At 48.8% G+C, this 13,353-nt stretch overlaps 1 protein-coding gene across 8 annotated transcripts in view; it reads left to right on the top strand.

Annotated features, from left to right (window-relative positions):
• The window catches only part of PLEKHA4 (pleckstrin homology domain containing A4), a 66,708-nt gene that overhangs the window by 36,225 nt on the left and 17,130 nt on the right, over positions 1-13,353 (top strand). For 5 of the 8 annotated variants that reach the window (XM_053261803.1, XM_053261798.1, XM_053261802.1 and 2 more), the window contains 11 exons: positions 800-910; positions 2,434-2,506; positions 3,828-3,928; positions 6,318-6,433; positions 8,042-8,314; positions 8,471-9,038; positions 9,133-9,210; positions 9,847-9,948; positions 10,221-10,289; positions 11,828-11,908; positions 13,203-13,352. In XM_053261803.1, coding sequence (XP_053117778.1) covers positions 800-910; positions 2,434-2,506; positions 3,828-3,928; positions 6,318-6,433; positions 8,042-8,314; positions 8,471-9,038; positions 9,133-9,210; positions 9,847-9,948; positions 10,221-10,289; positions 11,828-11,908; positions 13,203-13,352 — 1,722 coding nt within the window. Of the gene's footprint in view, positions 1-799; positions 911-2,433; positions 2,507-2,806; positions 2,855-3,827; positions 3,929-6,317; positions 6,434-8,041; positions 8,315-8,470; positions 9,039-9,132; positions 9,211-9,846; positions 9,949-10,220; positions 10,290-11,827; positions 11,909-13,202; position 13,353 lie in introns of those variants that run through there. The other 3 variants (XM_053261804.1, XM_053261805.1, XM_053261806.1) reach the window with 3 other exon arrangements.

Genomic DNA, 13,353 nt, shown 5'->3' with positions numbered 1-13,353 from the left:
TTCCTGATGATTCACCATGTACTTTGCTAATTTTTAAATCTATGGTGGTTGAAAAGAATGGATTGATGGTGATAAATGATCTGATAAAAGCACCTAAAATCCCCATTACTTATTTAAAACAGGAGCAACAAAAGCCACAAATAAAGATAGTAGAATAAAGATCACTGAATAAAGATAGTAGATTACTACAAAGTCCCAGGGCATGTTTGAGAGCACAGATTACTGCCACATCTGGCCAGGCCTGGATGAGAGGCCAGTCAGGAATTTAATGTATGTGACTTGAGCTTTATGATGGAAGCAAGGCAAATATGCATGTGATAAATAAAAGCTTTAACTGCTGCTACTACTACTACTACGCTACAACAAATATGTATATACCACTTTTCAACTGTTTCCAAAGTGGTTTACACAGAGAAATAATTAAGTAAGTAAGTAAGAAAGATGGAGATCCCTGTCCCCAAAGGGCTCACAACCAAAAAAAGAAAGATGATAGACACCAGCAGCAGCCACTGGAGGGATACTGTGCTGGGGATGGATAGGGCCAGTTGCTCTCCCCCTGCTAAATGAAGAGAACCACCACATTAAAACAGTGCCTCTTTGCCCAGTTAGCAGGGAAGTTGAAAAAACAGGAATGTCTTTGTAGCCGGATTGAAAGGAGATAGGCGGCTTGACGGCTCTACTTTGTGCATGGTTCTTCAGAGCCTGTCCTGCTAGGCCTCTGGGGCTGCTCTCAGGGCCCTTATGGTAATTATAATAATAAGCGTGCTGTGTTCCACATTTAACCATTTGTCTCCCACAGCCACACTCAGCCCGGCCTGTCCGGAGGGTACACACATTTGGGAAGAGGTCAAACTCCATCAAGAGAGATCCTAATTCACCTGTCATCATGCGTGGATGGCTTTATAAACAGGTAAAATATGGCTGTTGTTAATAATAATAATTTTATTATTTATTTATTATTTTTCATTTTTCTATACCATCTGATATAGACATCTCTAGGCGGTGTAAAACAAACAACAACAACAACAATATTTATATACTACTTTTCAACAACCTCAAAGTTATTAATGTTGATCATGGTTCCCTGTCCTTCAAAGAGCTCATGATTTTATAAGGACACTAGCAACAGCTGTTGGAAGGGGGCTATGCTGGAAAAAATAGGGACAGTTAGGAACATAGGAAGCTGCCATATACTGAGTCAGACCATTGGTCCATCTGGCTCAGTATTGTCTTCACAGACAGGCAGCGGCTTCTCCAAGGTTGCAGGCAGGAATCTCTCTCAGCCCTATCTTGGAGATGCCAGGGAGGGGACTTGGAACCTAGATGCTCTTCCCGGAGTGGCTCCATCCCCTGAGGGGAATATCTTCCAGTGCTCACACGTCTAGTCTCCCTTTCGTATACAACCAGGGCAGACCCTGCTTAGCTAAGGGGACAAGTCATGCTGGCTACCACAAGACCAGCTCTCCTCTCCAGTTTCTCTCCCCCCTACTAAATATGAGAGTCATCAGTTAAAAAGGTGTCTCTTTGTCCAGTTATCAAGGATGAAGATGGTGAGAAATAAAGGAGATTCCATAGCCTGAGAGAGGAGAGGCACAGAGAGAGACAGGATTCCTGCATAGGGCTGAGACCTAGACACAAAGAACAAGGGAAACATGGCCCCAAGGCTTCTGTGGAGGACTGGCTAGCAGATAAGACCAGGTTGGGGCCTGGGAACCTGGATTTCTGGGTTCATTTGCAAATGCAGTGGACTGATTGTGGGGCTGTAGCTGTATGATAGAGCATCTGCTTTGCAGGTTCAATCCCTGGCATCTCAGGGTTCCAGGTTCAATCCCTGGCATCTCAGGGTTCCAGGTTCAATCCCTGGCATCTCCAAGAAGGGCTGTCTGAAACCCTATAGAGCTATTGCCAGTCATTCTGGACCAGGGGTTCCCAACTTTGGGTCCCCAGATGTTGGATTTAGGAACATAGGAAGCTGCCATATACTGAGTCAGACCATTGGTCCATCTAGCTCAGAATTGTCTACCCAGACTGGCAGCGGCTTCTCCAAGATTTCAGGCAGGAATCTCTCTCAGCCCTATCTTGGAGAGGCCAGGGAAGGAACTTGGAACCTTCTGCGTGCAAGCCTGCAGATGCTCTTCCCCATCCCCTGAGGGGAAATACCTTACAGTGCTCACATGTCTCCCATTGAAATGCAAACCAAGGGAGATCCTGTTTAGCAAGGGGATGATTCATGCTTGCTGCCACAAGACCAGCTTTCATCATCCCCAGCCTTTGGTCATTGTGGCTGGGGATGATGGGAGTTGTAATCCAACAACATCTGGGGGCCCAAAGTTGGGAGTCCCCTGGCACAGATAAATACTAAGCTAGATACACCAAAAGTCTGACTCGGCATCTGTTCAAACACCATCGCTTCTCTGTCTTGTCTGTTTTCAGGACAGCTCTGGGCTGAAACTCTGGAAACGACGTTGGTTTGTCCTTTCTAATTACTGCCTCTTCTATTACCGAGGTAAATCGGGATTTTCTCTCGGTTGCATTCCTGCCTGCTCAGAGAGGGCAGCACTGTAATTACATTCCCAGAGGGAGGGTTTTTCAAGTGTCTGGCAGATTGCTTGAGCATCAGGTGAGGAGCCCTCCTCCTCCTGCGTGGGCTACCTGAGCTTTTGCCTGCTGAGGGAACATTCCCTGGGGTCTGGGAGGAAGGCTGGGAAACAAAGCTCTGCGAGGCGGTTGGTTGGTTGGGCCCATTCTGAGGGAAGTTATCACGATCAAAGAGCACAAGTCTTCACCTTGCAGTTAGGGAAGTTTCATGGGGTATGACAGATTTCCTGTTCAGCCTGTAGCCTGAAATGTTGTGGTGAGTGGCCTAAGGGCACACGGGCTGTGGTGGGAAAATAAATCAGCACCAATGAGCCAGAACCCAAATACAGGGAGCCTCAGGGCTGGCCCGTCCACTAGAGGTGTGTGAACCAGCTCGGGTTGAGCCGGGCTCCATGTTGAGCCGACTCGGCCCGAAACGTTCAGGTTCGAACTGGACTGTCCTCCGCTAGTTAGAGTTCGGACCGATCCAGGCCCGGTTCAGACTGAGCCGGCTCGGAATTCTGCTCGTAAAGGGGGTAGCAAGGGGGGCTTCTTTAAAGCTAGATGGGGTGGGAGGGGAGGGAATTCATTACCTTAAAAGTGTAGCCAGCAGTGGGAGAAGGGCAGGGGGAAGTTCCCCCCTCACCCCCACCGGCCTCCCCCTGAGTAGCCCGGCCCGGTTTGAGCCTCTGTGCAGGCATAGAGGACACTAAAATGGCCTCCACATCTGCACAGAGGCCGAATCAGGCCCAAACTGGCCTGGGCTACTCAGGGAGGGGCCATGGGGGAGTTGCTGCAGCCACCGCCGGCGGCGCTTGTAAGGTAATTTTTTACTCCCCTCCCACCCCATCTAGGTTTAGGGAAGCCCCCCTGCTCCCCACTTGCCCTTTACTGGTAAAAGGGAATCCTCACTGGATCCCCCTTTACTAATAGAGTTCTGAGTCCTTTCAAGCTCTCTCGGTTTGAACCGGATCCGGCTCGACAGTGCACGGAACTGGACTGGGCTGTGTCGGCTTGAATCCGGTTCCGATTCGAGCCGGCTTTTCTGGTTTTGTGCACATCTCTACTGTCCACTAAGGAGCTCCAATTTCTGGAATAGCTGCCTAGGTCCCTCCCAACCCAAACCCTGAATGTCTTGTTTGATTCAAGGCCCAGAGCCCCAACTGTGCCCTTTGATAAGGTTGTTGGGAAAAGCCTTGGATGCTGAAGTTCATTTTTCTGGCTTTGTGGGTGGGGTCTGTGTGTTGCAGACAGCCGCGAAGAGATGGTTTTGGGAAGCATCCCTCTCCCTAGCTATGAGATTCGGACAGCGTTTTCCAAGGAGAAGAAGAACCGGCGCTTTGTATTCAAGGTCAGTCATATCCTGTATATCCATCCATACTTATGGGCCTGGTCCATGGGCATAGAATAAGGACATTTTATTTATTTGCGCACTTTATGCCCTGCCTTTCCACACTAAGTTTACTGCTCAGGGTTGCTTACAAACATAATATGAAATATGGCACAGCAGAAAATAAAACACAGTATCCAAGAGACCAAAAACCAAACAAATAAACAAAAAACCAATTAAAACCACCGAACAGCACGCAAGCCAAATTCTAAACAAAAATGTATTAGCTACTGGTTTTTTTCACATTAATATTAGGGATGTGCACCGAATTGCTTCGGCAGCATCCCAAGGGCGGCGAGGGGTTCCTTTAAGGGGAGGCAGGCAGATCCTACATGCCCGTCCCCCAGGCCTCTGCCACCCGAGCTGCCCCATTGTGGCGCTGTTCCCATCCAAGCCTGTGCCGCTTGCCCCTTTAAAGTGCCACAGTGATGGGATGCTTCTCCCAGCATCCCTTGCGCGGCATTGGCATGCAAATGGTGTCGGCGCATGCAGCAATGCCATTTGCATGCCGACGCTGCGTGAGCGATGCTGGGGGAAGCATCCTGTCACTGCGGCGCTTTAAAGGGGCAAGTGGCACAGGCTGCCGCTTTCACAGAGAAGCTTGGATGGTAACAGTGCCATGATAGGGTAGGGTGGGGTGGTGGAGGCTTGGGGAACGGGCAGGCAGGACCTGCCTGCCTCCTCTTAAGGGAACCCCTTGCCCCGCGCCGGCTGCAGGGAGCCAAATCATTTTGATGCCTCTTCAAGAGGTGCCGAAACAATTTGGGCACATCCCTAATTAATATAAAAGCAGCCCTGCTGATTCGGACCAAAAACCCATTTAGTCCAGCATCCTATTTCCCACAGGAAAACAGATGCTTCCAGAAAATCCACAAGCAGGGCTTTCTTTCTTTCTTTCTTTCTTTCTTTCTTTCTTTCTTTCTTTCTTTCTTTCTTTCTTTCTTTCTTTGCTTTCTGTACCACCCTTCCAAAAATGGCTCAGGGCAGTTTACACAGAGAAATAACAAACAAATAAGATGGCTTCCTGTCCCCAAAAGGCTCACAATATAAAAAGAAACACAAGATAGACACCAGCAACAGTCACTGGAGGACTACTGTGCTGGGGGTGGAGAGGGCCAGTTACTCTCCCCCTGCTAAACAAAGAGAATCACCACATTAAAAGGCGCCTCTTTGCCAAGTTAGCAGGCTTGAAGGCAAAGAATCTTGCTCTTGCTCCCCCCAGCAACTGGCAGTTTTATTTATTAATTATTTGTCACATTTCTATACCACCTACATCAGTGATCTCAAGGCGGTTTAAAAAAAGCAGAGGTACACTGTCTCTGAATATGGGGGCTCTATTTGGTGATCATGGCAAGTAGCCTCTGATGGAATTATCCACCACAGATGTTGTCTAATCCTTCTTTAAAACTGCCCTTTAAAATGTCGCCACATCTTGTGGCAGTGAATAATCTCATAAACTGCATTGGTCTAAGAAGACACAGTGCTGGGACTACATTTCTGACAGCATGAAGCACGGTTTGGCGGTTGCCTCGGGCAGCAGATCATTGGGATGCCAGCAGGTTGGCCAGATACCACCCACCACTGTCATTGGAGATGCTTTTTGAGACCAATCTGCCTTTTGCAAGGAGTGCCTCTCTTCACACCCCTTGCAAAGCTTGCAAGAAACACAAGGGGAGAAGAGGAGGCTGCTGGCCGCCTCCCTCCCTCCCCGTCCTATCCCATCCCCAGTGCCACTTTCAAAGTTTTCAAGGGTCGGCTTTGAAAGGGGGCTGGGCAGGGTGTGGGGCAAGGAAACATTGGGCACCTCACCTCAGGCACCTTTTGCAATACTTCAGGCCACCTCTGTCTGGAAGTCAGGTGTTCTGGGTCTCCTGGGAGAGGAGTGGATAGAACAAGTAGAGCAGGATACTTTCAAGATCTATGTTTTCGGTATAAGCCAGGTGTTGATAGTCACAGAGGAGTCAACAAGTCTACCAGAACTTCTCCTCTCCTGCTGCTTTAACCAAAGTTCCTGTATATCTGCTGCCTCCTTGTGGATGTTTGGGTCACTACAAGGACTCGAGTCTAAAAGCAAGAGATAATTCCTGCCAGAGTTCAGTGCGAAGAGAAATGTTGTTATAAATTGTGTGATTCAAGTGAATTTGTATATTTTCTGTTATTCGGAAATGAAAACGATGTAACTTAGCGTGTCTCCTCCTTTGCTTTAGTGGCCAGAGAATTAGGAGCTAAATTAATTGACCTGTTGTAAAATTCTCCTTCTGTGCTTTTTGTATGCCATTTTGCTAAAAAATAAAATTGATACCAAATGCAAGCACCCCCCCCCTTATTTTGCTCTCTCTCTTCTTCCCAGGCAGAGCACCCTGGCATGAGAACCTATTATTTCAGTGCAGACACGCAGTTGGACATGAACAGCTGGATCAGGGCCATGAACCAATCGGCCGCTGCCGAATGCGACTATGGAAGCTAGTAAGGCCTGGGAGTGGGTGGGCACTGTGCAGCCCCTTCTGCTAGGTTAGCTGCAGACCTGGTGGAGCCAAAGCGGTGGAGTTTGCTGTTTAGGGGGGGATGAGCCTTAATGACTCAGAGGGAAGGCTAGGAAGAAATCATAGGCACATAGGAAGCTGCCATATACCGAGTCAGGCTATTGGTCCATCTAGCTCAGTATTGTCTACACTGACTGGCAGCAGCTTCTCTAAGGTTTCAGGCAGGAGTCTCTCTCAGCCCAGTCTTGGAGAAGCCAGGGAGGGAACTTGGAACCTTCTTCTCTTCCCAGAGCAGCCCCATCCCCTGAGGGGAATATCTTCCAGTGCTCACACGTGTAGTCTCCCATTCAAATGCAAACCAGGGTAGACCCTGCTTAGCAAAGGAAACAATTCATTCTTGCTACCACAAGATCAGCTCTGCTTGTGCTGGGAGCAGATGTGGGATCTCTTGAAAGGGGAGAGAGTTCCATGAAGGTAGGGTTTGGGTAGGAAATGGGGAAGAATGAAAAGGCCATTAAAAGAAATTTTGCAATTTCTGGAACATGAATATTGGGATTCAGTCTGCTTAGAGACGTGACTGCTGGAAGCTAGGATTTGTGGGTTGTCCAGGAATGAGATGGATTTGGGGATGGGGCTGTAGCTCAGTGGTAGGTCATCTGCTCCACCTTCAGGAGGTCCCCAGTTCACTCCCTGGCATCTCCAGGTAGGGCTGAGAAAGACTCCTGCCTGAAACCCTGGAGAGCCAGTTAGTGTAGATAATACTGAGTTAAATGGACCAGTGGTCCTATTTGGTAGAAGTCAGCTTCCTGTGTTCCTCTGTAAGCTGAGCTGTGGGCCTGGAAAGATCCTGTTCAGTTCAGTGACAGGAGGCAAGGGAGGGTCAGTCTTCATGTAACCTGTAGGGGTGGTGAGCATTTAGTAATGAGCTATGCAGTTGCAGAGGGGACATGGAACCTGGACCCCTAATCTGATTTGGGTCTTGTCTACGAAAGTAGCTCATTGAGTTGGCAGAGACCTGAGATGAAGTAAGAACTTTGGCCCTGCAGCTGTTTTTGGACTACAGCTCTCCTCATCCCCAGCCACAGTGGCTAATAGTCAAGTATTATGGGAGTTGAAGTCCGACAGCTGCAGGAGGGCTGATGCTCTGCAGCCTGGCCCTAACAACTGGGGAGAAAGAGTCTAGCCCAACTACCCTGTTATGCTAATTTTCTGTTTGTAGGGAGGGTTGTGTGTGGGTTTACATAAGAGAGCGTTATAAAATTTGAGCACCCCCACTTGCAACCTAAAGTGGTGCAGGCCTTTCTGCTGCAAAAGGCAAAGAAGGTGTAGACTCCAACAAGGTACAATAGGATGTGGAATTTATTATGGAAATCTAATACAGATATTACATTCTCATAATAAAATCCACATGTTGTTTTCTGCCTTGTGGATGTCCAACTCCTTTTGTTGCTGTTCTTGTTGCTACTGTCAGGGCAACACCATTTCCCTACGTTGCCGTTCTTTCTGCCACCTCAAGGCTCTGCCAGCTCATAGCTGCCTCATTCTGCGGCATGTGTATCCTGGGCTTAATATCCTCTCCTTCCCACCTCAGCACCCGAGGTCTCCATAGCCAGTCCGTGTCTACCCACACCAGCTTTGAGGACGTCACGCTCACACCGGACGACTTTGCCAAAAGCACCGAATCCTTGGAAATTGCCCGCCTCTCCGAGACGCGGGATGCTGAGGCCTCTTCCCCTGAGAGCCTCCATGTGCCACACAGAGGGCAGGGCAGTCCGAAGGAAGCTCCATGCCCCAGGAGGATTTCCTTATCCAGCTCGCTCAATGGAGGGTACCCTCATGAACAGAGAGACCAACCAGATTTAAGGTAAGAGAGAACAAGATAGACAGAATAGAGGGCGCTGTAGGTGGCAGGAAGGATGCGGGACATTGGCTCCCAGTAGAGGGCGCTGTTGGGGTGGGGCTTGATTTTGCCTGCTATTAACCTTTCCTGATTTTGTCCCCTCCCTTTCCCTACTGGCAGCTCTCTTTCTTCCCAGACGCACGGATGCCCCTCCCCTCTTATCCAAACAAACCGCTCCCACCGGCCACGGTCCCCACCCCCTCCCTTGTCTGAGAGCCCATCTCCCTCCTCCCCATCTCTCACCCCTCAGGCCTCGCCTCTGCTTTCCATCCGCTCCTCTCGTTCCTACTCCCTCCCGTTGACTCCGGCTGAATCGCCGCGGATGCCCGATGCCCACCCATCACACATACATGCCCGCCAGAAACCCCCACGCACTGCTGCTGCTGCTGCTGCTCAGGCTGCCTCGTGTGAGGATTTGTCCGGCACAGTTTCTCCGAGGATTCTTGTCCGCCCCAACACGCCCATGGGAAGGGTAGACATTGCCCCCAGCGAGGGCCCTCCCAACAACCCCTATGCTGTTGCATCACCTGGCACCAGGGGGCGCCCCCTGACACCTGCGGACCGGTATGACGTGTTCCCTTCCTCTGAGGATCCTTATGGCAGGCGCTACACTCGGAGCCCTCACCCCAGCAGAGCCCAGCCGGTGGGTGAGGAAGGCCTAACACTAGGGAGACAACCGCAGAACAGAGTAAGTAGAGGCCGCAACAGCAGTGGTGTAGTGGCCCTGGGTTTGGTTCTTACCTTGGCTCTGACCCTTGCATTAATATTTCCTTTCCTGCTAGTTTGCAGACCGAAGTTATTTCTCTCCATCAACTGGACCATCCCGTGCTTTGGTCATGTCTCGGCTTCATGGCCGACTGGTGAGTACCAGGCACGCATGTCTGCCCAGCCTTCTCTTTCTTTCCCACCCCACCTGCTCTGATCCTCCCTGTGCCAGCCATGCAAAACCAAAACAGGCAAAACCTAGAAGCGAGAGTCCTCCAGAGCATTGAGTTGGTTGGCTAGAATGTCTCCCTTCCCACTCATGACCAGGACTGTGTGCACTCTTCAGGTAAAAATACATAAATTGAAATTCTGTCCCAAGGTAATCCAAATCTGGTCAAGAAATGCTTGGTTCTGTGACCTGAATTATGCAAACAATCATGTATACATTATGCAAATGTTAATTTTGTTCACCATGTGCAGAAAAGCACTGAAGCCTAGCCCCCAACCACTGAAAATCTTGTTGGGCCACCCCTCAGGCTTCTGTGATAAAGCAGGCATTTGCCTCAGGCTTTTAAGCAAACATTTGCAAACACGAGGACTAGAAACTTGAATTTATTTTAAAATAAAATGCATACTGGATTTTTTCAGGAAGCTGCATTCTGTGCTCAACATAATCTTCTGCAGGCTTTCTGCAATATCATGGCAGATGCACACTCCTGCTCAAGACCCTACTCCTGCTCAGGACCCTCCACAGCTAAACTCCTTAACGCTGCCTCCCCCTTTCCCCACAGATCACCCCCCACTCAGCCTCATCAAGCTACCTCCACCTGCCACCCTTGCCCCCCCTGCCTAACCGGTCTACCCCTGGGAAAAGGACATCTTTAGGGACCACGGTATGTCATTTTGCATTTAACCTTCCCTGTCCTCAGACCCCTTGTGATGACTTCTAGAAGTTCTAGTGGATGTTTAATAAGCACAAAGAGTGGGCCAGATGCTGTGTGGGACTTAAAGGGGTTACGGAGACTGCAGTCCTATTCCCATTTACTTGGGAGTAAGCTCCACTCAACGCAGTGACTCAGCATTTCCCCTGGGAGGCAATGTGCAGTTTTGAGGGCTTGTTCATGCTTGTCTGATGTTTTTGTCCACTACTTTTCTGTCTTTCTAGTGCCGGACTCTGATACGGGAAAGGAGCGTCCAGTCCGCTGGTGGGCAACGGTTCGAAAGTGACACTGATGTAAGTGTCTCAGCCTTTCCCATTATTTAGAGTTATTTACGGTCCAGAAAGAACAGACCGATCTCCTCTTGTGCCTTTTGAGAGCAGTTTGTCCTGCAGAAGTCGGCAGGTGAAGCTTTCCATGCTTTCAGATGCTGTAATGTCTGCTTATGTCTGCGGAGCAAGCTGCTCTTAAAGGCACAGGAACAAGAGCCAATAAAATAGTTGGCAACCTTACTCTCCTGCAGTTCACAAGGGGCCTCATGGAGATGACAAACTGGCGGTTAACTTGTGTTAGGGCTCCGCCCCCTAATCTGAATGTGAGAGCTCAGCTCTGAAACATAGAGTTCGGGGGTTCCGGCCCTTGGGTACCTAGATGTGGTTGGACGACATCCAGGCCCTTGGCCATTGTGTCTGGGGAAGATGGGAGTTGTCATCCAACAGTATCTAGGGCCCCAAGGTTCGGAACTCTTGACCTAGGTAGTAATGAAGAAGAGAGTGCCTGTGTGTGTGTGTGTGTGTGTGTGTGTTTGCAGAATGTATCTCTCACACATCTGGCTGGATTAACTAGTGCAGGGTTTCTCAATGTGTGGGTCCCCAGATGTTATCGGACTTCAACTCCCATAATCCCCAGCCCCAGTGGCCTTTGGTTGGGAATTATGGGAGTTGAAGTCCAATTACATCTGGGGACCCACACGTTGAGAATCCCTGAACTAGTGATTCTGACTGCTGATGGGCACTTCTGGCCAGAGGCACATCACACCGGTCTTAAAGGGACTGCACTGGTTGCCAATTCAAAACCCGATTCAAGGTTTTAACACTGACTTATAAAGCCTTGAACATCCAGGCCCCGAAAGACCTGAAGGAACGCCTTCTCCCATTTAGACCTGCCCATCAGTTAAGATCTGTAGGAGAGGCCCGCTTGGTAGTGCCACCATTGTCAGCAGTTAAAGGGGTAGGGGCACGTGGGAGGGCTTTCTCAGTGGTGGCCCCTTGGTTGTGTAATGCCCGCCCCTCTGAGCTGCGCCAAGCTCCAACATTGTGCACATTCTGGAGAATGGTGAAGTCGCACCTCTTTACCCTGGCCTTTGACTAGTGGTTCTTCCCCTCTCAGGCACTGTATTTTTAAAAAAAACTGTATTTCTGATTTGATGATGTTGTAATTTAATTGTGTTCTATGTTGGTTTTATTGTAACCTGCTCTGAGACCTTTTGGTATAGGGCAGGCTAGAAATGCAAATAAATAAATCCAGGGACTGCTTCTGGCAATCGGAGACAGTACAGACCTGCTTTCCAGATATTGGGGGTGTTTGGAGCTGAGCTGTTGGCAGCTGTTCAACAAGACCTTGGAATTGGAGCCAAAGAGCAAGCTGGGTGGGTGCGAGGGTGGGGGTTAGTGCCCGTAAACAATGGGCAGCATCCAGTCAGAACTAAGCACCCATTGAAATAAATGAGACATGTTAGTTGTGGCGAATGTAAGGCCCATTAATTTCAATGGATGTTAAAACCTCTAATGACTGCTCCTCTACATGGTTACCTATGATTTTTCTGTGGCTCTAGGCTCTCTTGACAAAATTATGTGGCCAAGACAAACTGCTCCGTGGTCTGGAAGAGGAGACGGGGCAGCTGCGAACGGAAAAGGTAATTGTATTGCCACTTCTTCTCGCTCACTCCCCCTCTTCCTGAAAGGAAGCCAACTGACCAGTTTATGGGCTCTTCCAGGAGGTGATATCTTTCAACATAAACTCAAATTATGTCTTTTAAAATATTAAAATAATAACAAATATGAGAAATAAAATGGAGAATCCACACTGAGGAGGAGGGGAGTGGGTTCTCTCCTTGGCCCCATCAGCTGGCCATTTGTGGCAGTCAGCAAAACAACCAAGAAACAACCACCCTTTTCCGAGTTGGAATAAAAGGAGTGTAAAAAAAGATGCTGGCTTCGCTGCTTGCTGCAGATTGCTGGCAGATGGTGCTAAGAATATAATGGAGATCCGGGTGGAGTTATATTTAGCCCACACTTGTTGCAAACCAGGCATTTGCTTTTCCTTTAGTGTATAGCTCGGCTCACTTGCTCAAGTCATCTAAAGAGATTTGCTTTGTAGGCATCTTTTGGTGATGCACTTACTACAGTATATGTGATATTCTGAGACTTGGATTGCAGAGGAAGAGCTGTCTTGGGGCTGCGGGGCAATAATTGGTTCTGTCCTTGAGGCTTGAAGGTTTCACTGAGTAATTTCCAGTGTCAGTTTATTTCTTTAGCTTTAGCCATAACACATAAATTTGACTCAAAATCAGGTAGTTCAAATAAGAACCTTAAAACGTTCATGGGACACTCAGAATCACAAACACTGACTGAGAATAATTCTGAGCAATTCGTTTTTATCAGCTTGTCACGGACTTTGATGGCAGAAGCTAAAAAGCAGGCTGCTTCTCTGGTAACATAGGGCCCAGTATTGGCTGATTTAAACAGATGCATAGAACCCCCCAAATGCTTTATCTCAGGATAAAACATAAGCAGTGGGCAAATAAATACATCACGTTAAGTCACTGTAGAAATTACAAAACAACAACGCCCCACAAATGATCAAATCTTCCACTCCCTCAGATCCACATGAACACAAATGTTCTGTAACAGGAGTTCTGGCCATGTGGCCTGTCCACACAATGGATGATGTGAAATGTAGCAGGTAAAAATGCTTTCCTAAGTCCAATCTTTCTCCAGTTTGATAAATAAGCTGCTGGGAATGAGAACTAAGAAAGATCAGAACCATTATGAAGGGGGCCACACTTCCTAGTGGAGGTCAATGTATATTGACCCACCAAGTAGCTTGTGGGGCCTCCCACCTGTGTGATCCTATGAACTGCACATAAGGGAAGCTTGCTGTGCTACCTTGGGGGGCTCCTGTCCCTGAAACGGACGGCGCTTTTGCAGGAACGGCTTGAAAAGTCCTTGGAGGTGACCCGCCTGAGGCTAGATGACTGTAAAGGCCAAGATGCAACGATGGAGAAAATCCTCTACCAGCAGAGGCAGCTGCAGGATGAGTTGGTGCACATCCGAGCTCGTCTCTGCGATCTGGCACTGG

The sequence above is a fragment of the Hemicordylus capensis genome, chromosome 6, assembly GCF_027244095.1.
Source record: "Hemicordylus capensis ecotype Gifberg chromosome 6, rHemCap1.1.pri, whole genome shotgun sequence".
Lineage (NCBI taxonomy): Eukaryota > Metazoa > Chordata > Lepidosauria > Squamata > Cordylidae > Hemicordylus > Hemicordylus capensis.
Note: the sequence above shows the minus strand (reverse complement) of the source record. Positions and strands in the feature narration are given on the sequence as shown.